At 31.0% G+C, this 27,305-nt stretch overlaps 2 protein-coding genes across 2 annotated transcripts; one reads left to right on the top strand and one right to left on the bottom strand.

Moving 5' to 3' along the window:
* Nucleotides 1-1,222, top strand: LOC126698159 (uncharacterized). The gene is made up of 2 exons (XM_050395175.1): nt 1-464; nt 545-1,222. The coding sequence occupies exons 1-2, from the start codon at nt 309-311 to the stop codon at nt 1,058-1,060; spliced, it is 672 nt and encodes a 223-aa protein (XP_050251132.1). The 5' UTR covers nt 1-308; the 3' UTR covers nt 1,061-1,222.
* A 4,095-nt stretch (nt 1,223-5,317) lies between these two features.
* LOC126698157 (beta-galactosidase 16) lies at nt 5,318-16,955 on the bottom strand. The gene is made up of 18 exons (XM_050395173.1): nt 16,811-16,955; nt 16,629-16,741; nt 16,355-16,421; nt 15,990-16,082; nt 15,767-15,910; nt 15,468-15,562; nt 14,717-14,822; nt 14,401-14,485; nt 14,199-14,317; nt 13,935-14,099; nt 13,540-13,721; nt 13,195-13,286; nt 12,185-12,294; nt 8,113-8,217; nt 7,813-7,920; nt 7,565-7,710; nt 6,431-6,785; nt 5,318-5,534 (listed from the first exon to the last, which is right to left on the bottom strand). Exons 1-18 carry the CDS (start codon nt 16,904-16,906, stop codon nt 5,424-5,426), a joined length of 2,292 nt encoding a protein of 763 aa, XP_050251130.1. The 5' UTR covers nt 16,907-16,955; the 3' UTR covers nt 5,318-5,423.
* Nucleotides 16,956-27,305: the final 10,350 nt, after the last annotated feature.

Here is a 27,305-nt window from a genome sequence, read left to right on the forward strand (position 1 = left end):
TGAAGGAGAACAAAGGGAAGGAAATTGCTGGAGAAGGGAAGCGTCCTGAGGGTATGGCCTAGGATCGTCCTGAGGGTCAGACGCGTCCAACGGCTGGGGACAAAAGAAAATTCTTGCCAAAGAATATTGACCTGGAAGGGCTCCCCAGTCGTAGAGACAAAAGGGTTAAGCAGGGCTCGTCCAAGGTGGTTAAGTCAAAACCTCCTCAGTCTCAGCCTGCCGTCCAGATAGTCGACGTGGACTCGTCCACTCCAGTTGAATCCACTCCGTCCAAGACTCCGCCTAGAACTCCTTTAGCCAAGTCTACTATGCCTGGCTCGTCCCAGCCTTCTACGAACATGATTGAGAGCGAAGATCTGGCTTGGGAACGTTTCCAAACAGCCGTCAAGGACGAGGATATAAACATGTGCTATAACATGGGCTTGAAGGAATTTGAACATTCAGGCGTCCATGACCTCTTCAAGGTATGCCAGTATCCCTCGTCCTTGTTCAGTTATTAACTTTTCCTCATTTAATAATTCTATGTTGTTCTGTCTATTCACAGGCCATGTCAAAGTTCATAGCAGCGTCTAGACAGGCAACGGAGCTGGACAAGACGAGAGCCTTGTTGGAGACAAGGATTCAGGAGGTGAACGCTGACTGTAAGAAATGGGCTGGGTTTGCTGAAAAAGCTAAGGACGAGGTCAAAGAGCGTAACAAGTTGATTGAGGAGCTAAGGACGGATGCATTGGAGAAGGAAACGCGCATTGATCACTTACAAAAGATGAACAATGAGTTGAATGCTCGTCTTTCCAAGGCAAGAGAGGACGCTGTGGCTGAGTTCAAGTCGTCCAAAGAGTATACAGACACTTTGGATCGCAATTATGCAGCTGGTTTTGAAGATTTCAGAATGGACGCTGTTGAAAACTTCCCTGAAGTTGACTTCAGCGCAATCAAGCTTAACCTTGCTGCTGCCACAAGCTCTCTCCTCCAGACCGGCTCTGATGACGTCAACGTGGAAGACGACGCCAGTACTCAACCTCCTCAGGACGAGCCTGCTGAGAATGCTCCCCCTTCTTAGGACGAGACTTTAACCTTTGTAACTTTGCTTTTTCTTTCTTTTTGTAACCTTTGTGTTTGGTCCTTTGTTTTTGGACCTTCTTTATGTAACAAGAATACATTATACTCGTCCATGGTTTTAGGACGGGTTTTTTAAGTATACTATTTCTGCTTTTCAAACTAATCAAGGGTTTTTGGACGTAGGATGTCCACCCTTTGAATGAAGTCTTATTTTCTTTGCATGGATAAATGATTTCATTTTCTTTGCATGGACGAGTGATTTCATTTTCTTTGCATGGACGGATGCTGCTAAGCTATTTTACTCCTACCTCGTCCATGTCGAAAATACATATTTTTCATGTAGTCTAACTCGTCTTAGCAGGTAGTATTTTTAATTAGCTTGATTTGTCTTAAGACTTGCAAACTAATTTTACATACCATCTACTTATTTTGCCAACTTTTTCTCTCGTCCAGAATTTGGATTGTTTCAGTTGGCTCTACCTCGTCCATGAGTTGGACGAGTATGGATGTGGTTTCTTCCTTTTATTCAAGAAAATTTAGACGTTACATCTCTGCGTCCAGAGATTTTGTTCGTCTTGGATCTTTCAACCCTCTTGAGGATTGAATTGGACTGACAATATTATGGAGAATTCACACAACATTTTGTACATAACATAAATATTGTTTACAGACAAGGCACATGCACACTGATGCCTTTTTATTTAATAAATACATACTTCATGACTTCGTCCATAACCACAACACAACTATAAAAAGTAAATCATAGTTTCAAACTTCACACAAACAATACCAAACATAGTAGTATCAAACAGCATCACTCGTAGTACGCTAGTAGATAGATAAGACCCAGTCTCGTCCATAGGTTCACTCTTACTGGTAGGTGATTATTTCTGCGTGGAGTTGGAATAGAAGTAGGTGATTATAAGATGGCAAAGAAACCTGTTTGTTTTAAGGAGCAAAATCTGAAGGGTCTCCTACCGAAAGAAACAATGAAAAAAAAAAGTGAAGGGTCTTTCTATAGAATTTCATTTATTAGGTATTGTTGGTTTTGTTTAGAAAATTCAAATATTTAAGGAAACAACATTTAAAATGCTTTGGGTTTATTAGAAAGGTATAAATTTCTAAAATTATTCTCATTAATTTAAACTTAGTGAAAAAAATGATATTGACTTTTTAAATAAAATATAAGGAAAATTTATTTATTAACTTTGAAAAAAAACTACATTTTATGGGACATCCTAAAATTAAATGGAGGACCCACAATTTGAGACAAAAGTGTATTTATTGTTAGAAAACTAAAACAAAAGAGTTGACTTTCCACAAAGAGAGTAGGTTGGAGAGTGGAAGACAAAGAATGTCCGACACAAATAGGGGAGCATTACCCTGCTCAAATCCTTTCTTCGAAATAGTGGTGGTTCTACGGGTTCTCTCTCTCTCTCATTTTTTTTTTTTAAATTATTTAATTCATTGTTTTGTATTTTTACAGTAAATATAAAGTTTTAGGGAAGTGTTTGTATGTGAGTGAATAAATAATGAGCTATGAAAAGCGGTGAGTGTTTTTTTTTTTTAAGAAAATTAATGATGTGATTAGATGTTATTGGATGGTGTAAAATGGAGGGTCGACGCTTGACATCATTATTAATTTTATTCTCTTTGTCACATTTTTTTTTTAAAATTCAAAATGCTACAATGGGTTTTTTCAACAAAATTAAAAAAAAATGTTACAATGGAAAAAAGAAATTTGAACCCTAAATATTTTTTGTTGGAAACTTCAAGAAGTATGAGTTGAATTATAAGACTATTGATATTTTCTTTGCCACAATGACGCTCATTAAGCTGATAACAATTTTGTTTTGGCAATTAGTATATTTGGATAAAGCTCTAGTCTAAACCTAATCAATATGATTTATGTAGATGTGTGCATATTAAATTTTGAAAGGAAAAAAAGACATTAATTGTAGGCTGGTAGCTGTGCATGTGGTTCATAACTGCATAAGTTCATATCACTATGATTTATGTTGATATGTGTCAATATAACGAAAAACTCAATTATGTTATTCTTTTCCTTCTTGTAATTGATATGTGCATATGACAAAACTCAATTACGCTTGATTAAGAGGGGCAGCTGTGATTTAAAAGACTAGATTTATGTCGATATGTGAATTTAACGAGATATATATATATATATATATATCATTTATTTTTTCATCAAATTATTGATATGTGCATATAACAAGGTCATTTATGGTTGATTCAGGTTGATCAAGAGAGACAGCTGCTCGTCAATGACACGGATCTAGTGAAGCGTTAGCCAGAAATTTTCAAAAGTTCATAACAAGAATTTCCTGTATAAAAGTTCATAACAAGTACTATATTCAACTAGTCAGTAACTTGTACAATGCCACGAAAGATTATAACATAATATTCTCTTTTATTTTTTTGACTAAATATGAAATTTGCTAATTGTGATAATTATTAATAAATATTTATTAATAATTATGACTTAATTGATATTTATTATGATTGTTTTAGTATATAAACTATAGGGTCAATCTTAGATCTAGTGTCTAGTAATACTGGACCCATTAAGATGATAACATGTGTCTACTTTTGAACACATGTCATCATCTGATGGGGTTCAATGCATTGGACCAAAGCTAAGTCCTAAACTATATATTCTATCATTAGCTAGGCATTTGCTATGATGTTCCAAGATTCTATGGAGAATTTAAATATCAAATAGATTTAACTTTAATTATATATATGAGTAAATTGCAAATTACACCCCTAAAATTTGGAAGTGTTTGGATTTTACACCATAAAGTTTCGGAATTTAGATTTTATCCCCTAAAGTTTGGGAGAGTTTAGATTTTATATCATGAAATTTCGGAACTTTGATTTTACCCTTTAAAGTTTTGGGAGGTTTAGATTTTACACCCACCAAATTCTGAAACTTCAAGATTTTACACCATAAAGTTTTAAAATTTAGATTTTAACTTCTAAAGTTTGGGGGTGTTTGGATTTTATATCATGACATTTTGGAATTTTGATTTTACCCCCTAAAGTTTTGGGAAGTTTGGATTTTATACCCACCAAATTTTGAAATTTCAGGGTGTAAAATCCAAACACATCCAAACTTTAAGAAGTAAAATCTATACACCCTCAAAATTTAGGAGATAAAATCCAAATTTTGAAACGTTGTGATATAAAATCCAAGCACCCCAAACTTCAGGGGATAAAATCCAAGTTTTGAATTTTCAGAATGTAAAATCCAAACACTACTAAACTTTAGGGGGGTAAATTGCAACACACACACACATATTTGAATAATATATAGGGTCGACCAAAAGTCAGATGACTTTGGTTTTATATATTGTACAAGAGACCAAGCCCAATAAGAATAGATATGGGTTGAAGTTCAAGCCCAATGCAATTTATTTGTAGAGGTAGGTCAACATTTGGTGTCTTAGTAGTCTTAATTGGTGGATTTAAAGGAAAAGCAATATATGAGACAATAGTTAAGAGGAGATTAGTAGAAAGAACAAGGTATATGATTCAAGCTTTCTCCTCAGGCCTGTCCGTGGAGCAAATGTTCTTATGATAACAAGGCTCTTGGGTTACACAATTTCGTAATCCTTTCTCTCCCTTTTCTCTTAGTTTTTCCGATCCCCTTCTAGGAGGATCTTTCCTACCATATATAGCTGCTGGGATTGCATTCTTGCCTTCCACTTGGAGGGTTGTTGATCCTTTTATAGATACTTGTCCCATCACTACTTTGCTAGTGGTGGTAGAGTAGGATGCAGGGTATGGGGACACTGTTCAAGGGTCATTTTACTATTAATATGGTTGGCTAAGTTGGTACAGTACATTAAATGTGGAGGTGATGTATGCTTTATCTGGAAGCTTCCTCCTTGCGTTGCTTGCTCGTCTCTTCTTCCTTCCTTGATCTTCAATCACATGCCCTTGGTAGTTTGTCTACAGTCTCTCGATGAGTGTACATTCCTCAGGTTCCTCAGGCGGGTTGACTTCCTCGGTTTCTCTATTGGGATTACTCTTATTGTGTTGGGCTTGTGATAATGAGTAGTTGGGCTAAATTGTTTCCTCGGTCCGAACCAATTTGGGTAATATCCCTTTTTGGGCCCTACCCCCTCCCCCCCCCCCCACCCCCCACATATATTATTATATATTAAAAATAATGAAAAAGATATAGAAAAAATAATGAAAAAAAAAAACTATATATATGTTAAAGTCTGCAAGCTTTGTTATTACCAATTTATATGCACGAATCTGAAAAATGGCATTTCCTGTGGAAAATTGGATTGTTCATGGATCCCTAAAAACAAATGGTACAAAATGGTTCATTTTCATTCACATATCGCATCAATCAAGAGTGCCTTTGGGATGCCTGGACATGGGTCACCACCAAAATATTTACTTGATAAGGGGATGGAACATGTCCTCCTTCCAATACAGGCCTACAAATCACATTAGAAAGGAATTTTCAAGTCAGTAGGAGCCAGAATGAAACAAAAAGAAGTGCGACATACTTTGTATATAGGATTGTAAATGAGTTCAAGGTGCACAGACATGGCAGTTGGCTCCATTAACTTGATTATAAAAACATTCAAAACTTGAGTTGAAAAGCTCAATTTTTATGTTCAAACTATAATTTGGCAATTTCCTGATTTTGAGGTTGCTCGCGAGATTTGTTGAGTATTTAACTCATTACAACCTTAAATTAAAAACTTGAATTTTTTTAATTGGTAAGCTACACACTCACTCATCAAAGCCTATATATTCACATTTATTAAAGCATGTTAGGCATCTAACTTTACGAAGGGGCAAAGTATAGCGCCAAGCTGGTTTGAAGTAATCTTCCTCCCATCCATTATATGGCGATTGAAGAGGCAATTAATTTATAGTTATAGTATCACATAATTTTCTCTATGAATTGTATAACTTGTTTAAATAATACTTATAGATAGTCTTGTAAATTTTCATATATTTGGTTGGAGAAGATAGCTCCAAATCAGTTTGAAACTAAACTTTCTATTCTTACAAATTTCCTAAATTAATTTGTTTACTACACTTCAATTTTAATTTTTACAAAACATGAAGCAACATAAAATTGACAAATTTTTCTTCCAACTTGCAAATTATAAATCATAGAAGCTACAATTTTAATGTTTATAAATAAATCAAGCTCAGCTGTTAGTTAAATTTAGTTCGTTAGGAAATTGGCTTTTAACTTTTAAAAGATAGCACAATGATAGACAGACAGTATCTCTATAAATTCTTGGCAACCAAATTGAACATTACTGCATGAATCTATAACTATATGAAAATAAAAGTCGAAAAAGAAGAAGCTAACCTTTTCTACGACGGTTCTGGAATTAGAAGAATGACATCTTCCAAACCCATAGTTTTCACAATCACCACCAAAAGGGGTCCCAAAACTTGCAAATAAGATCTTGGAAATCTTCCTTCTTTGAGGACAACGAAGCTGTACTTTAGGTCTTCTGCCATGTTTCTTTTTATGCTTGGATCTAGTTTGGTTTTGACCCACCCATGAAATCACTGGGGGTGGATATGAACTAGTCACTCTCCCACATACTCTTGTTATTGAAACTGTGTCCACAGAAATACCAAGAGGATTCCCATTTTCTTCTTCCAATAGAACTAATAGGTTTCCTTTAGGGTTGAGGAAGGATCGAGGTACATTGTACCTACAAGAACAACCATATCATTTATAAGTGTTTCAAACACTTACACGGGGAGATTAGTTTTTTGTTTTCCTTTTTGTCAAATTTCATATTTGGCACTCAGCATATGACCTTTATTTCAAAATCGTTCTTATTTTTTAAAGCGCAAAACTTAAGTGCAGTACGTACCCTAAGTGCAATATATTAGGGTTTTCAATTGAATTCAAATACATGATTGTGTTAACCAATGAAATACAAATAATGTTTTCTTTTTCTATTACAATTAATTTCAATATAACTACATATTTGAATTTAATTGAAAAACCTAATGTAATATACCTAAGATACTGTACATAAATTTGACCCTATTTAAAAATATTTTAAAAAATCCTTACCATCATCTAATTGATGAAAAATGTTTACATATAGAGTAAATGAAATTCATGAAACTGGGGTCACTTTGATGATCCAGCCTCTAATGTGACAAGAATTCTATTTACCATCCCAATATTTTTCATCCAGAAGATGACAATATAAGGACATTTTTAAATGATTTTGAAAGTATGAGAAATATTTTACTGTATAAGAATGGGTTTGAAATAAGATCAGTAAAGGTGGAAGACCATATTTTTTTATATTTTAGCATAGAACTAATGGCTTCCTTTTTACTATTAAATACAAATGAAAAATTGCATTTTATTGCTCAGTGACAATGTTGTATGTGTATTGTTACTGAATTAATCGCTTGTATTATTATTTGAAGTATTCAAACAAAAGTACCAAACATAAGTTCTTAGGCATACCATGTTTGTGAAGGACTCCCTTCTGGGGTAAGAAATGAGACCCAATATCGCCCAATACTTTGTCCATTAACCCAAGCTTCCCCTTTTCCCATAGAACCAAGGTTTAATGCAACAGGGTCATTTCCTTTGGGTGCATCAAATTGAGTCTATAAAGACAATCCATGACGATAAGCTTAGTGCAGATTAAGTATACAGAAATAGTTCAAGCAAGAATAATTAGCATGACACAGCATTAGTAGAATTTATACCTTGTACCATGTGAGTCTCTGATGATTAGAGTTTCCAAACCTTCTCCATTGAATATTACTTGACCCTTGTTCTGTGTAAATATTTAATTTCTCTCCTGACAGCCCAACCTTCATGAAATTATTGCATGGAATTATTTCGAGATCATAATCTCATTAGTTATAAACTTTGTAGATGAAAAATGGGTTATGACAATCTTTGAGTGAGCACTTGATATGAAAGAATAATATGAAAATATAATTTGTGGATAATTATTAAAGCATTACAGATTGAAAATACAAATATAGATATAAGAAATGAACCTGGTATCCCCATGTATAGTTTGTGAAATCTTCGACATCATTTTTGTTTAGTATCCTTACTCTACGTAACCCAGTAACTCTTCTCTCAAGAAATGATCCTGAGCCCTTCATGCCACAAATAAAAAGTAAATATAATTTTTGAACTCAAAAGCATATATATAAGATAAATGTTACAGAATGTATACTGATGGGGATGAAACAATAAAGGCATGACTGGATGAAATTTTTTGAAAAAATGGAATCTAACGAAAACTTAATTCTCCTCATTCTCCTTTTTCTTGATAAACATATTGTTAATGAGCTGCTTCTTTGAGTGTTCTTGAGAGATTCATGAAAATCCAATTTTGGGAGAAGCTAAAACTCTCATTGAGAAGTAACGACTACATTTCGTTTTTTTTTTTTTTTTTTTTTTCGTTTGTAAATAATAATTCAGTTTTCCAAAATAATGGAGGGGATCTTACTTTGTTTTTTTTTTTTTGATACATTGTGCCTAAAGATGGAAGATTCAAACCATGAACGTTTTCATTAGAAACATTTGAGAATACCATTTGACCTGTAGGTGGCTGGCACATTGCTTTTAACTACTATATAAAACCATAAATTGAACAAAGAAGAGTACTATTTTTATCTATGGTGCCATGTGAAAAATACAAAGAAGAGTACTAATGAAATTAAAATTCTATCAAACGAAATTATAAAATTAGCTTTATTTTGGTTTATGGCTTTATAGGTTTCATCGTTTAAAATTGGAATGCAAATATATTTAATAACATATATTTTTATTAGGAGATGAGTTCAAGTTACACTTGGTGTAACTCTTTAGAATTACACCTTTTTTAAACTGGTTAAAAAAAACTCTCATTATTACAAATATTCTTATTAGAATCTTATTAATTACCCTCATTTATTATATTCTAAATCTATCTCTAAACCCAAAAACGTTTAACGTCTGAATCTCTCTCTCTCTTTGGGTTTAGAGAGAGAGAGAGAGAGAGAGTAATTAATGAGATTCTAATAAATGAAACGTTAGACGTCAAACGTTTTTGGGTTTAGAGATAGGTTTAAAATGTAATTAATTAGGGTAATTAATGAGATTCTAATAAGAATATTTGTAATAATGAGTCAAAGGCTCGTTGTCAATGTGCACTGCAGCAGATAGATAAGATAGATAAAAGGTGTAACTGTCTTCTAAAGAGTTACACCAAGTGTAAGTTAAACTCATCTCTTTTATTAGCATAGCTATGACCCATTTTAAAACTTTCCATTCCTCTCATTTGACAATTTGTTTAATATAGGAATATACATTATCATCAGATATAGAAACTTCCAAACCATCAATCAATTAATGCTTTATTGATGTGAAACGTTTCTCATCGCTGAATCATACCGTAAAAAATTGTTCAAATACTTCAATATTAATTATGACAGCCATGCTTTTCTACAGTTAATGTAATACATGTACACGGAATTAATGAGAAGACTCCACCTGAACCTTATATGTAAGTGGTCAGGTGATGAATTTTAAGGGTGACAAAATAGTGTGTATACTCCGACAACCAGTTCTTACACTCACTTCCTTCTCAACTATTTTGTTAAAAAAAATATACATTTAATCTTAATTTCCATACAAACACTATTATTTTTATACACTTTATTCTGACTTCAAGAAAATATCGTTTAAGATCTTCTTTTACTACAAGTGGTGTAGACTTGTTAGGATATAATTAGGTGTTTGTTAGCACATATAGTTAGGTGGTTGGCCTTGTACCCTGGAGGTGAAATGCAGAATTGTTAGTCTACTACATTAGAAAAAACCATAAACAGCGTGTATCGTCTCAAGATAACGACTTGATCTGCACTCAACTCTGCCACCTCAAACTTATGGAATTGACTGTATTTTATTTTTCTTGTTATGAGATATCTCTTAACAAGAAAAATAAAAAACCGTCAATTCCATGAGTTTGAGGTGACAGAATTGAGGCATGGTTTGCGTGGACCAAGTCGCTCTCTTAAGAAGATACACGCCATTTACAGAGTTCTCCAGTGTAGTAAACTAATGAATTTTGCGTGCCGTTCTCAAGATACAACAAGCTTAGCCACCTGGTTGTATATTCTAACAAGTCTACACCACTTGTTAAATAAAAAGCTCTTAAACAGTTTTTTTTTTTTTTTTTTTGTTAAGTGCATAAAAATAATAGTGTTCGTATAAAATTAAGATTATATGGGTATATGTTTAACGAAATAGTTGAGAAGAAAGGGAGTGTAAGAATTGGTTGTCGGAATACATACTAGTGAGTCACCCCTAAAATTCATCACCTAGCCACTTACATAGCAGAGTCTTCTCATTTAATTCCACGTTTTAAATTTCAAACATGTATTACATTAACTGTAGAAAAGCATGGCTACCAATAAAGCATAAGATTCAGGCATGAGAAACGTTTCACAACAATGCTTCAATAAAGCATTGATTGATAGTGTGAAAGTTTCTATAATATATGCAATAATAATAGTCAACCAATGCTATGCATACTCCTATACTAAACGAATTGCCAAATAAAGCAAACGAGAGGACTGGGAATTGGGAAGTTTTAAAATCGGTCATAACTCATTACTGATACTAATAAAAAGATATTATCACATATATTTGCATTCCAATTTTAAAAGGTGAAACTGATAAACCAAAAATGAAATATATTTTCATTCTTTTTTCTAATTATTTTATAATAAAAGTTTAAATAAATTTAAATAATTTCATTAAATTTAATTACCAAATTAAATTTTCAAGGAATTTAAATGGTGTTTCAATATTTATGCTAGATGTTCATCCAAAAAAAATTTATGCTAGATTATTTTAATAATTATTATTATAATTCTTGTTTTTCATAAAAACTCAATCTTAAACAATATGCTTTTATCATATAACTTAAAGATATTTTTTTAAAAACTTTATACTATAAGTTTTATTTTTCAATTTCAATTATGTTATTCAAATACATTATCTATTCTATATATGGTTTGTTTGTTAGTCGGTGTATTGTACATTTGTACTACCGAATTGCTAGTTACAAATCCCTCAAGTTTTGGGTTTGTGCGATTTTGATCCCTCAATTTTTAAGTGCTATATTTTAGTCCTTCGAATTTTGAAGGTGTAACAATTAGGCACATCCACAACACTTTAACTATTAGGCACATCAGTTAAATTGGATGAGAACTTGACAACAAGACTAAATTGTTACACTTTTTGAAATTCAAATGACTAAAATAGAACCCATAAAATTAAGGGACCAAAATTCCAAAATTTCACATGCCCAAAATTTATTAGACAAAAAATGTAATTTACCCTACAAATAATTTAAATTAGTCTTGACTGCAGTTTTGCAGTTTTGCCATGTCAAGTCAAGCTCAAGTTGATGATGTGTCAAACACAAGGACATGCCAACTTTGGCTTCCTAAGATCAGAGATTTAAGTAAAAGCATTTGCATTAGTTTGTGCAAAAATTCCTATCTTTTTTAGCATAACCTACTTCTCTATTTTTCAAAAATGAGATTATCTACTTTATTAAAAAATTAATTTTTTTAATTTTTTTAATTGTTTCTCTCTTCGCACATTACAACCACCATCTTCCTTCATTCTTTAGAAACACAAAATAATAATAATAATAATAATAAAAATAATAAAAAGCATATACACAACTACAGTACCATGTAAATTCCTTCATTCTCAAGAAACTCAAAAAATGAATAAAAAATGCATATACACTGCTACAATAGCCATGTAAATTTACACAATTATAATAGCTAAAATGCATAACTTTACTTGGACTTATGTGAATTTTTAAGGCCATTTTGCATGGACCGATGCAAATACTCTAATGAGCCAAAGCATGGTGCTCTTCAATATGTATCTATTCTGAAGGCCACTTTATGGGAATTGGAAAGCAGTGTAGGTGACACAAATCATTATGGCATGAACGTGCTTCCTTTTTTTATTTTTTGATAAATAACTTGCTTCCTTTGCATTAATGCATCAAAATATCTTAGGAAAAATGAGAGAATTAAGGTTGAAACATACCGGTAATCCAGCCATGACACTAAGTAAAGAGACATGGTTTGTCCCATTAATCAAAGAAACATTTTTCTCCAGGGCAAAAAATAAACTGGAATGACTTCCGTGTGCAGATCCTAAAGAACAACAGAGTGAAGTCAGCATAGTTGAAGAGTAAACCAAATACAGAAAGAGGAGAGATTGGAATGAAAATTAGAGTCTCATTATTATTGCTGGAAAAATGGCCACGTTCACAACTGCACTAATAATGAGTTTTGGTATCAAAGTTTGACATTCAGACAGGTCCAAGCTTCTGAATGTCAAACAAGTCCAAGCTTCTTGATAATAATAATGGAAAATTGAGTTATAAAACAAGTCCAAGCTTCTTACAAGTCAATTATAGGATTGTTATGTAGGGATATATTTTGAACCTGATAAACCAATCAAGAAAAAAAAAATGGTATGATGCAATAATTTTTTTTCTCATTCTCTGTTAATTTCAGAATTAAGCATTGACATGGTCCTGTTAATACCAGTTCACCAATCTACCATTGTATACCTAACTTGTATTTGTATTCAGACAAACAGATTGAATGTTTGGCATGTGTACAAAACATAGCAGGGACATAGTCCTTATTATTTAAGCTTTTGAAACTATTCTGCATACTATGCAACCTTGAACGTGGTTAAAGTCAATTACAAAAGAGTTTTTCTGCGTGTATTTGTGTCCATACAAGTTAAAATGCACAAGGGAGGAAAAAGAACCATGTAGCAAGAACTGAAGTGATGAGAAGCATGTATTACTTTCTATGTGTGTTTGAAATATTGACCCGCAGAGAATTTTTCCTAAATGTTTCTCTTCCAAATCTCAAAATGAATATAAAATTTACTTATTTGTGTGCCAAGACTCAAATGCCTTTCAGCCAAATATTTTGGCAGATGCATGTATAGTTAATGTCATCATCGGTAGTAAACATCACATATTTAGGATATGATTTTCCCATTAGAAAAGACTTGAAGGAAATTTAAAAGCTCACCTATAAATTTTCCATTCACAAATGCATGCAAAACATGTGCAAGGGAATTCACTTTAAGTACAAATCCAGTGTCAAGGGATTCATGCTGAAACCTACATATTCACAGAGCAAAAAATTTAGTAGATGAACTTATCACGTAAAAAAAAAAAAAAAAAAAAAAAAAAAGAACAAAAGACAAAAAAAAAGAAAAAAAAAAAAAAAAAGAACAAAAGACAAAAAAAAAACAAAAAAACAAAAAAAAAAAACAAAAAACAAAAAACAAAAAACCAAAACAAAACAAAACAAAAAGAAACAGTGGATGCAAATGTAGTTGAAGTAGAACCAACTACTTCAGCTATTAGTTACCTGAAAGTGTACCAAAGATAATCAGATTTATCTTTTGTTGCATTCATCTGCTCTAGTAACGTGTTTGCTCTCCATGAAGTCTTGTCAAAGTTGGGGATGGATTCTTTATATTCTTCCCATTTATCAGGTGAGTCAAGATTCTGGTCTGCTTTCATTGATCTTGTCGTATATTCTGTCCCTACCTGTCCAAGTAGCAAGTACACAAGTAATGAAGAATATCTATAGTCTATATTGACCATACCATTTGCAGAATGCAAATGCAGAGGGGTAAAGAAAATGCTTCACTAAAAAAAGATTCAATAAATTGAAATGCTATAATCTCACATAGAAATGGTATTATAAAACTGTATATTTTGATCTACATAGACAACAAGTAATCTTGATTTTAAATGAACCTTTGCAGTGTTGAAGGCTACAATCTTGCAGTCCGGTAGGATGCTAACTGACTCTGGAGGCAATTCATATGTTGAATTCTCATAGTGCACAGTAGCATTTCTTTCATTGTCATTGTTTACAAGAAAGGCAGCACATTCTTCTGAATTTCCTTTAAAGACATAGGCCTGCAGCAAACATACATTACAGATTCCCATTTATGTTATTCAAAAGAAATTCATAAAATAAGAATGAAATACTTAGGAATTCATTGATAATGTTCTCACTTCTTGTAGTTGACCCAAATGGAAAGTACTATGTACTCCAGTAAGTAGAGGCTTTAAGCACAGCTTTATAGCAGCATGTAATTCCTTAAGATGACCCCATTTTGGTTGCCTAATCAAACCTGAAATTGTCAACTAAACATGTTAAAATTTCACTTTGAAAATATGCAATTATGTGACATAATAAAAGTATGTATAAATATACCATACTCATCGAGAGGGGCTTGATCATAATAACTTGTCAATACATATTTAGAGGCTGTTCTTCCAAAATTGGTTCCTCCATGATACTAGAATAGAACCATAATGTTAGAAGAGACATTATGATGTTGGATTAAAATACATTTCAGTCTATGATGACCGTACTAAATAACATAAACATTACAAGTTTAAATACAATGAGCTATTGATGGCAAATAACTTGAGCTTTTATGCTTGTAAATTGTATATAATTCCACACTCACATATTAAGAGCTCTTATTATATCATGTAGATAAGATAATCAAGAGAGATTTTCATACCATATAGTAATTGACATAACTTCCTTTCTTTGCAACGAACAATGCAGCCTGATACGCTATGTCTTCTGCTGATCTCATGTCTGGCTCTCCACCGTACACTTGATAACTTCAAAACAAACCAAAGGCATTAGATACGTTGCTCTTTATTAATAATTTATTTTGCAAAATGACATAATAAAACATATAATTGTGTGCCAAAATATATACATGTATATGTTCAGAAAATTTTCTAAATAGTAAATGATCTTGGTGCTATATTTTCTTATTGAACTTTAAATAGCTACTAGGCTACCATATGTCAAGAGGCCATTTAGAGCAAATGTCAAAAATGCCAATGACTATATTTTGCATAGTACAACTCTAAATATGATTGCAGACTCTATGGTTTCTGTTTCTTTTTATTTTTCCCTTTCTTTGTTGATTCCTATGTTTCTTTATGCATGCAATTATGTATGTTGGTGTGTGTGTGCTGAGAGGCTTGAATGGACTCGCAATGTTTGAACATCACCCTATGACAATATAGAAATCAACTTTACTAGCAAACTGCCACATAGAAAAATAAAAGTACTGTCCACATAAAAAGAATTAATTTGAAAATTTTGCTCATGAATAACTAAGGAAGAAGGTTACTGTGGATGGCAAAAGAGATGAGGAGCATTGTTTTTGGGCAAGCCATTAATTCAGCTGCAACATGTGGAGGGTTTACTTAATATTTTAGAAAGAACATATTAAGCATTGGATATAAACATACAAACTTGTCCAATTCTCTGTCCATATTGCTGGCTTATTTGGCGAGTTGGGCCCTACAAATGTTTGTCCACATCTTCTCCCATTGCACGCATTGATCTGCAAGTTGCATGATCTTATAATAAAACTGAAGCTAAAAGCTCTTCATATTATAATAATTTGGATAAAAAAACAAAGAAAATGTTGCCAAATGAGTTCTATAAAAATTTAACATAAACCAGATTTTAGGATTTCCTTCTTAGTTGTCTCAAAATACAGTCAAACACAAGGTCATGTCCTTAATTCTAAGAGAATGTGACTCACCACAGGATCAGGAGCATCACTTTGCTTACACATCACCCAAGGCACACCAGTTTGAAGCCCCACAGCCATAGCTGCAGCCCACTTAACATAAGGTGGACCTTTCTCACCAAAACCTGCTTCTACTAATTGATACTCGTTTTCAATCTACACCACAAACAACTTTTTAGTCATAAAAATTTTAAAGATAGCAGGTATGGTATGCAACTTTGGTTTTTAAGTAAACCTGTGATAGAATAATTGGCCCTCCTTGTGAAGCAAATAACTTTTCTGATTTCATCATCCTTACTATCTTGGTTGTAAACCTCCACATGTGATACTGCCATTAACAAAATGAGAATGGTGTCACTAATAGCACTAGCAGTGCTTAATTAGCTTTTATCTAATAACATCAAGCATGTAACATGTTCACGTTATTTTGCCATTAATGGAATGAACGCTTATTGTTTAGTCTAAATCATGTAGACCCAAGATATGTTTTTCCTTGAAGTTTTTTATGCTGTCAGTAGACTAAGGTCTATGGGGCTTGTATTTCAAATTGTCAATCAGGAAAAAGTAGGCAATGTATGGTACAATTAGAGCAATTCATACCTTGAATGGTTCATTGTCAGATCGAAAAACAATATCAGGTACATCACGCAGCCAAATTGGTAGACCCCTGCATCACCAAAGTAAAACAATATGCCCTAAGCGCAACAACAATAAGTATAGAGATACAAACAATTTTATAACAGTTAATGTGATCCGTTGTAATTGGTGCATAATAAAAAAAAAAAAAAAATCATTGATGAATCTATGTGAAAGTAATTAATAGTTATTTTCCTAACATATTTTTGGCAAAAGCATTAATGAGAGATTTTTTTACCCATAAGCCCATTCACCCTGAATGAAAGGTCCAATCCTAAGGGACACATATAAGCCTTGTGCTTGGACTTCCTTAATGAACCTTACTATGTCACGTCTTCCACTGAAATCAAACTGAAAAAAAAAACATATCAGCATTACCATGAGAGAGATTAGAGATATGTATGTGGAAGAGAGAGAGACCTGATCAAACTGGGGCTCGTGAAGGTTCCAAAACACAAGGGTCTGGATGACGTCTAGTCCTCCTGCTTTGGCCTTAGCTATTAAAGATGGCCACATCTACAAAAGTAAAGTAAATAACATGACCAATCATTTCACCATGCTCATATCAAGATAAATATATTAAAATTAAGAAATATGAAAATAATTTTATTTATGGGGCACACATTAACAAATCTATTTTTAAAAAAGTTTTATTGAAAATTGAAAAAATTGTCAAAACTTTTTCAATTTCCGATAAACTTTTTCTAAAATTGGTTTACTATTGTGTGTCCTTAGGGCACACATTAGTAAAATCATTTATTTATTTATTTTAGAATGTTGATTAAACAAGCAACTTGATGGTTTTCAATCACTCATTTAAGCTCTAAAGTGCTTTCTCTTTTAATTTTATTTTTTAAAATACATTAGCAAAAGGTTTTTTTAAAATGAAAAGTGATACTAGCCTCAAAAGCCTTATAGTTTAATTAATAGTTAATACCATTTTTTGGATATACATCACTGTAAATTTCTTTAAAAACTTTCTCCCATCTTTCCGTGTGTGTATGTTAAAATTATTCAGTATTCTAAATAAAAATTAGTCAATACCATATGAAGTTTGCAATAGAAACATTCATGTTCAAATTCCCTTACCCAATAAAAAATATTTATATAATTAAAAGAGAGAATAAAAAGAAAAGAGTTAGTTGAGGCCCAACTTTCATATGTGCATTTGTGATAATCATCAAATCAGTGTTTATCCAAAGAAATAAGGCCACCCATTTGAGGGGAAATTATAGAGTCCTCTGGTGGACCACGTCACTTGTCCACCATTCTACTAAAAAACTTCCACTTGTTTAAAATTGCTGAGTCAGTAATTAATTTATGTTTTAAAAAAAATTCTAACTAACAATTTTAAACAGATGGAAGTTTTTTAGTGGAATGGTGGATCACATCACTTGTCCACCATGTGGATCTTATAATTTTTCCAGCACCTCAAATCTTATTTCAAAATACAATCACTATTAACATGGAGAAGTTATAATATCCTCATGGTAGACCACGTCCTTTGTTTACTATTCTACTAAAAGACTCACAATTGTTTAAAATTGCTGAGTCAGAAAAATATTATAAATAAAAGCTAACCATTAACTCAATAATTTTAAACAAATGAGAGTCTTTTAGTGGAATAGTGGACAAGTAACATGGTCTACTATGAGCACAGTATAATTTCTCGTTAACATGGCTAAATTTCTTTATACACTCACTATTAACTTGGCTAAATTTTAAAAGAAACTACCTCATCACACAAGCTTCATGCCTGCGATGAGGCTTTTTTTTTAGTGATCCTATTTTGTAGAAAAAAAAAACTGTGTTTTATTTTTATTTTATATACATATAATTTTTATTTTGAAAATCTAATTTATAAGTGAATAAAACAATTTGAAAATTAACAGGAGAGTAGTCTTATTTTTTAGGCAATATTTTAGTGGGAGTTAGAGTTGCATTTTTACTGGATTATCTTTTAGTTTTGTCTCTACTTAAACATAGGAATGTTGGGGCATTTTTGAACTAAAAAATGAGGAATCCAAACTGGGAAAACCCCTTAAATAATAGTATAGATTACGTTTTGAAAACACAATTTTGAACATTTAAAATCAAATTTTAAAAAAGAAACAAGATTTTCGAATATTTTTAAAAATGAACCAATTTAAATAATTATTATTAAAAAAATAATATTTTGCAAATTTTGCCAATGAAAATGAAAAAATTTTACCCCTTAATTCTAGCTTGTATGGTTGTATTCATGGTTATTAGTATCCCATTCTAAGATTTTATATTCCTAAAACATCATGGATCCCACTAGGATCTTTACTGAAGTGAGATCTATGTGGGATCCCAATTCAAATCTTATATCCTGTTCTATGAAGGAAAATTCAAAAAAATTTGTTGTTAATTTTGGAGTCTCCAAATGGAGAGCAAAGGCCCCAAACTAAAATTAAAAAAAAAAAAAAAAAAAAAAGAAAAAAAAAAAGAAAAAAAAAGAAATGTAATATACAGATCAGCCTAGTGGCCTCAACTCAAATTGATAAAAAATATATATATATACAAAAAATAATAATAATAAATAACCCTAAGTCTCATGTCACCTTCACAACTTAACCTATGGTGGTTTTTTTTTTTTTTTTTTAATTGTAATTCTGGTGTTGATTAGTTACTTAGTTCCATGACACAAACACTCACTGAAGATTGACTAAATAAAAGTCATAGATTGGTTATACTTCAAATTTTTTAACTTAGCAACAAGCTAAATACCTTTTTTTTTTATTCAATTGTTTCTCTATTTCATAAATAATAATAATAATAATAATAATAATGAAAAAGAAAGAATTAAAAAAAAGAATATTTAAATAAAGTAATAAAATAATAGACTATGAGATATATGGTGTAATGTTAAGCAGTATGCTAAAATAAATAAAGTTGCTTTTTGGTGTGCTAAATGATAATTTTTTTAGCAAACCAGATGTGAATGCTAAAGAAATTAAAGCAAAAGTTAACCCATTAGGCATATTTTCTTTACATGTGGAGTAAGAGGAAAATTGGCAATGTTTACTGAAACAAAACAAACAGGAGTAGAAGAAATGTTTCTCTAAGGAACAATTTCTACGTAAGTATATTTTCTCACACACACACACCAAAAAAAAAAAAAAGGATACTTCAATAGGGTTTCTCAAGTCCGTCATCTATGCCATTATTGCTATCATATCTCTTGAGAATATATAGCCAAAAAAAAAGGGAGAGTAAATTGAAAACATGAGAAACACTTTTCAAGTTTTCAGAGTTAAAAATATCTCTTCCATGTGTTAATAATATCTAGATTTCAAATATTTGTTGTGCTTTAATTTGATGAGAATAATAATGAAAGAAACAATAAAATACCTGAGGAGTGCTACGAGGATAGTGGATTTCTCCAGAGAAAAGGATCTTGTGTTCGCCATTGATGATCAAAGATCTTCCATCATAGGTTACGTTGCCTCCATTTGCCATTGATAGCAAAGCAAATAAACAGCACAACCACGCCATGTCCATCCCTTCCCACCAAACTCTTTTCTTTCTTCACCAACAACAATACTATCTATGCAATGCAGCTCTTAATAATAACAATCTTGTTATGCTTTCAGTCATAGACTCAACATAGTATCTCCTACACCAATGACTCTCTCTTTTTCTTCCATATCCAAATTTGTATGTAGAGACTCCGTGAGCAAACATGGAAAGAAACTTAAACTTACTTAACAAAGACAAAATTTACGTGTCTAATAACTCTCCATATTTGTTTCTCTATATATGCCATAAGGTGTAAATATATATATATATATATATATATGGGAAGTAGAGATTTCACCGCATATATATGGAGTCAGGCACAGATTTCAGCAATGAATCCCTCTTTCTCAACGAGTACCCTCCAATTTTTTTATGGTAATAAATTCAATAAATATCTCTCTTTATTATTATTTTTTTTTAAAGATAATTTCAACCTATAATATCAGTTTTTTTTTTTTTTATAATTATTTTTTATCATCAGACTAAGTCACCATTGGTTTGGAGTCTTTATTAGAAATCTCAATAAGTGTAAACAGTGTAACAGTTGGACTACAAGACTCTCAACGCGATCTTATCATCTTGTAATACTTATCTAACAATATTACGGAGATTCTAGCCTTTTGCCCCTATTGGGCAAAATATTTGGCATTATACCCCTGTTTGCAAACTATATAGGGGCGTGCCCCTATTTTGATACTTGGCCACTCAATAATCGAGTTACTTAAATCATATCATATCATATTATATATAATAAAAGTTGGGCTTAGAAGCTGTGGTTACGCCAAGTGGCTTCACCAAATTGCAGAAATTTTTGTAAATTTTTAAATTTTTTTTATTAAAAAAAAATCTTCTATAATTTCTAAGTTGATAAAAATCTTAATTTGATTACAATCCAAATTCTTCATCTAATCCTTATTTTTCAAGTGTAGTGTATTATAAAAAAAATAGCAATTTTCTTATTTTTTTAATTACTACACACTACATGTTTATATATATATATATATATATATATAAATAAAAAAACAAAGGTAATGCGGTGATTCTCAAATACCACTTCATCCAATTTATCTAATCTCATTTTTTAATACACTACACGTTTATATATATAAAATGTAATGTGGTGATTCTCAAATACCACTTTCAAAAACTAAATAGATAATCCTAAGCCAAATAAAAAAAATAAAAAAAAAATTGATCACAATTGGAATACAGAATATTAATCCGCATCAAATACCACTTTTTAACTATTATTAATTCTTCAAACGAGATCTCTCTCATTCTGTTTATCAAAAAAATAGTCTCTCAAAAAGTCTCTCTTTCTCTCTCGCAAAAGAAAAAGACGATTCAGACTTGACTCTGAATCATAGCAGAAGATTACTCAATACTGAAAGCGTATTTTCAAGACTCGCTTAGCGATCAGGTTTGATTATTATACTCTACTTTTGCATGCTTTTTTCCATGTTATATTTGGTTGAGGGGATTGTTGCCATACCACATATTTAGGAGAGGCTATTCATCATTTTTAATATAGGTAACTTAGGTTCAGATTGAAATAATCTACCACACGTCCACACTCTCCACTGTCATTAAATATCAACATTTAGTATATACGTCATTGTTTACTATATCTTGATATTATGTTAGTATTTTTTTTTCTTTTTAATGACTTCTTTACCATCTCGAAATTATATTTGTTTTCATTTTAGAATGATTTGAGTTTGGAAAAATTTATTTAGTTTTAAGCTATTGTAATACGCTAATTCAGTTTAAAGTTTAAAGTTTTATTTGGGATAGGTTGACTTTAGTTTATTGTACACATTTTGGGTGTTGCGTTCTTTTTTTGACAAATGTGTTAATATGCTAATTTTTTTTCATGGATATTTCCATTCATGTGCAGAGAAATGCTAAAGTAACATTGAACTAGATGAAAACAAAATAATGAAATTACATTCCATGTTGGATCCTCATTTACATTATCAAAAAAAAAAATAAATAAATAAAGATGTACTTTCAAATTTGCTATTTTATCGAAAAAAATTGTACTTTCGAATTTGCTATTGCTGAAATTAAAAGTGCATATATCACTATCGAAATTAAGAATATGTCTAAGAATCAAATGGAATACATTAGAAAAAGAGAGATAGAGAAAACGTAAATAGTCTTGTATTTATCAAAATATTTTCATTAAATCATAAAAGGAAATAACATAGGTTTTCATTTTTAAACATGTAGAAATTTTATTAAATTTTTAGATTTCTAAAGAACTAAAAAGAAATATTATACTACTAGGACTCTAATTCATTTTTATCATTAAGTAGTTTATCTCTTTAAAAAAATTAAGAAATAAAAAACTGCTTCATGTAAGATTGTAGGTATATATTAATATTAGATTAATCAAAAAAATATTATATAGTAAGCGTAAAATAAAAAAATGCTTCATGTAAGATTGTAGATAAATCAATATTAGATTAATCAAGACTCTAATTCATTCTTATCTCTAATTCATTGCTATCATAAAGTAAGTGTATCTCTAAAAAAAAATGAAATAAAAAACTGCAGATTAATATTAGAATAATCAGAACTCTAATTCATTCATATCTCAAATTCAAAAAATCAGAACTCTAATTCATTGTTATCATGAAGTAAGTGTATTTCTTAAAAAAAAAAAAAAAAAAAACATACTGCTTACCATAAGTTTTTTTTTTTTTTTTTTTTTTTTTTTGTATTAACTTTAACGTATAAAAAAAAAAAATCTAATAACAATCTAGCTAATAACGTTAACTATTTTTTTGGGATAAAGTATTTAAAAAAAAAACTAATATGTAATTAACCTAAACTTCTTGATTAGGTAACTTCAAGAAGTTTAGAGTATTTTATTTTTACTTGGACTCCTTTTCTAGGTAAAGTATGTATATATATACACACCGTTAGTTGATGTAGTTTTTCATTCTCCAACTTATTGTACAGTTTTTTTATTTAGGCTTCCATATATCTACCTACAATCATATAGGTATGTATTTTTTTACTCTAATTTTTTTTATCATAATCAATTAAATACATTTTATGTATTTGTTGTCTTTTGTTCAAGCTAATTTCCTTATGTTTTTCTTTTTTTGAGGGGGTAATTTCCTTATGTTTGATCTAATTCATATGTTAATGGTTTGATCCAATTTAATTATTTTGTTGTCCAATATATATGTAAGTTGTTGTAGTAAATTCCAATCACAGACTATTAAATTTACATACAATTTTTCAATCCATATGGTACTTAGTTTTTTTTTTTTTTTTTTTTTAAATTTTCTTCTTGATTTTTTTTTTTTTTTTTTTTTTTTTTTCAGGTTTGTCAAAAAAGATTTCAAGCATCCTAAGAAAGGTTTGTAATCTAGATGTAGAACTTTGCAAAATTTTTTTTAATTAGAACAAAGGTTTTATTCCTCAAATAGTTCTATTGTTAAAAAGTAGTCAATTTTATGTTACTTTGTCTAAAGATTTTAATCATTAATATTATTGTTAACAATACTGCAAATCACTTATATTGTAGATTCATTAGATATAAAATTCATATGCGAATAGTTTGATACATGTAACTACAAGTGATATTATAGCACAATTGGTATGTTAGAAGATAATTTTGTATTAAGGTGCTATCATTTTATGTTTGATGGTTGTTATACCAATGCAATTTATTCCTTTCATTACAATAATTACTTATTTGGTTATAATAATAATATATTTTCTACAAGTTTTAATATAAAACCGTGCAACGCACGAGCCTTCAACTAGTAACTCAATTATTATGAAACCGAATTCTGGGCAGGTTCTTGCCACGCTAGTAATCCAGTGTGGCTTTTGGGTAATAAAATATTCCTGCGTAAGGGTACGTTTGGTATGCTGTAATAGTTTCTGTAATGGAATAGTTATTCAAGTGTAATAACAAGTCGGTCATTTGGTTGCATCTTTATTACATGGATTAGTTATTACATTGGAATGACTATTCTTTAAATTGAAGAATAGTTATTCCTCTTTAAAATGGATGTAATAGCTATTCCTTAGTGTATATAATAGGTTTTAAAATTAATATATTTCTAAAAATATAAAGTTTCCTTATACATCATATTTTACAAGCTTTCCATATGTAACAACCAAACTTATGAATAGTAATAGTTATTTCATTACAGTATTTTCTATTCCCAGTAATAAAGATTACTATTCCTAATGTAATCTACATTCAGTGTATCATTAAAGGAATGGAATGGATTTAGTAGGGAAAGGAATGGAATGGAATGTGATTTAAAAATCTTGTTTGGATGTTATAAAATAAAGGAATGGAATGGAATGGAAAGTAAGTAACACCGTTTGGGAGTGACATTAGAAGGAATGGAATGGAATCATTTTATAATAACATTACTATTATACCCTTCATTTTAAAGAATATAAAAAAATAATCAATGAGAACTTATAATTGCTTTGAAATGCTTAGTATTTAGTGGATGATGTGAAACTAGTTAGCCACAATTGGGTCTGTGTTAGATTATTGAATTACGATATTGTTTTGTTAAGGTGAATAGATTGTATCACGCTAATTAATAATTTAACAGATGAAGATAATGGCATGAAAAATTAACAATAGTACAATTTCTTTATTTCAATTTGCAAATTTTTTTTAGGGGCTGCTAGTTTTAGATTGAATCTTTTTTGGCTGGTATGCTTTACAATGGATTTGATAATTTAATACATCTCCATCTCCCAATTTCATTAAGGAAAAAAAAATTATTGTAGCTAAAAAACAAGTTATGTATATTTCTATGTTGTAAAGCAATTCACGCATCACATATTTATTCTCAACAAAATAAATATTGTCTAACAATGCAAACAAATGTCTTTTAAAAAAAAAACTCCGGTAATGAGTCATGCCAAAACAAGACAAAATAACATAATCCATTCCAAAATTAAGTTGGCCAAAAAATCTCACACTTTTTAATTTTTAGGCCTAGACATCAGTGTCAATAAGACACATTTGCGCTCATGATCTGGGCAACCAAAGAACATCTCTTTATATGTTGGATTTTCCATAAAAAATATGTAGGCCTCAGGCATAAAAAAATTTATATTAAAAATAATCTACTCCAACTTATTAAAGTTCTAAACTACTATTATTTTAATTAAAATACTTTTCATTTTATTTTCTTCTCATTTTAAATTTTTTTTACTCTTGGTTTTTTTCTTAACCACACACTTGTCCTTGTACACTAGCTTTAACATCTTAATAAGTTGTAAACAAATGCATAAAATATATTATGTATATATTTTGTTTAGACAGAAAGGGAATTGACGTTGATAAATTATAACATAGATTGATGGATAGAAAAGGGAACTATCTTGGTCTGATATTGGTTTTGTTATTTGCATTGCAAGAATTCTGTTGTGATTTCATGAATAAGTAGTGGGCAATAAATTTGTTTAAATTATTTTTGGCTAAGAATATATTCAATGAAATGCCTTGATTTGAATTTGGGCAGAGTCATGTTACTCGGTCCTAGGCTGAATCATTTTCATGTTCAACATTAATAGTAAAAAAATAAATTTCTATACTAACTCAGTGTATGATTTTCTGCAACAGTGCATTACTTTCTAGTTTCTTCTCATTTAATTTTTTTTTTACTCTAGTTTTTTTCTTAACCACACACCTGTCTTTTGTCTAAACTTGTACACTAGCTTTTGTAGACATTTCCTCTTAACCAGACACGTGGTGAAGCCCTGGAGCTATTAACTAATTGGATGGTTGACTTAAAACTGCAAGTGTACGTAACACACCACTTGCTTCGTAAATAACAGAAGAATCAAAGAGGAAATAGAGTAAAAAGCAAATTTGAGTTCTCTAGCGGTTCTCAGTTTCAAATTCACAACAGTTCTACAGCAGTTTTCCAACAATTCTCACTTTTAAATTTCTAAATACAATTTTTTTTTAGTTGTACAGGTAACAGCAGTTTTCGTTTCTTTTCACTTTCAAGGTTTTTAGTTGTACAGAATGTAGTTTGTTTTGGTTTTTAGGTGTACAAAAACACTATATATCACTCTCATGAATCACTAGCAAACAGTTCATAAAAGTTAAAAAAAAAAAAAAGAAAAAAAAAAAAAAGAAAGACTAGCAAACAACCGAAAAGAAAAAGAAAAAGATAGACATACTTGGTTTCAGCAATATCTAAAAATTGCAGCAGACAAAAAAAAAAAAAAAAAAAAAAAAAGACCAGCAGCAGCTTCACTTTGTAGAGGACGGACAATATTGTGCAAGAATTATAGCTTTATTTTTCTTACGGCTGAATGAGAAAAAAAAGGTTGATATTAAAAGGGTATTTTAGGGATTTTAACAAAAATTTCATTAAACCTAAATTCATTCCCTCCCATTCCTCCCAATTTTGAGGGGAACAAAAATTTGAGCTTTTGAGGGAAAAGGGAGGAATGAGCATTCCCTTCTAACCATTCCATTCCCTCCCACTTAAACTCCCAAACAAGGGAATGGACATTCCATTCCCTCCGTTAAAACTCCCAAACAAGAGGAGGGAAGAATATTCTAAAAATATTCCTTTTATTCCATTCCATTCCCTCCTCCCAAACGGAGCCTAAATGATCATTCCATTCCATTCCATTCCTTTATAAACTCCCAAACGGACCCTAAGTGTTTGGAACTCGGCAATGTAGAAACCGAGTTATATGCAGAGTAAATTGCAATTTTGAATGTAACGTCTCCAAAACAGTCTGTCTCCTTCCCTTAGTCTGATCAGTAGCCACCCTCAATCCGTTCTGTCTCTCACCCTCAATCCGTTTAGAGTAGACAAAGCCAAGTTCGCATCTTGAAGTTCTCTTATTTCTACTTGTAGGCCGAAGCGCAATGTAAACCCACACCCAAAACTCTCACCATAACCCTCACCATAGCCGAAGGTCAACCCAATCCATCTTCAGAGTTAAAGGATTAGAAACGTATTAAGGTAATTTGTAAATGCTGAGTTCAATTTTTTTTCCCTTTGCATTTAATCTAAGTTAAGTGTGGCTTGTGCATGTACTCTGATTTGAGTGAGGCTTCTTCAGTTTTTCTCTGTTAGATTTTTCTCTATTCATTATTATTGTTGTTGTTTGAGCTTTGTTGGGTTTGGTTTTGAACTGGGTTTTGATGCATAACTAGGGCACAAATTCATGTAAAATACAATTGGCATGTATTAGGGAAAATTTCTTTTTAATTCATATAGTTTATTTCAACAGAAAGTTAAAAAAAAAAAAAAAAAAAAAATCTAATCTTTACCTTGGAAATATATTGTATTTGGGCTTTAATATGGATTGTGGGTCTAATTTGTTCTCTTAAAGTAGGAGCTTTAAA

Source organism: Quercus robur, chromosome 9 (genome assembly GCF_932294415.1).
Source record: "Quercus robur chromosome 9, dhQueRobu3.1, whole genome shotgun sequence".
NCBI lineage: Eukaryota > Viridiplantae > Streptophyta > Magnoliopsida > Fagales > Fagaceae > Quercus > Quercus robur.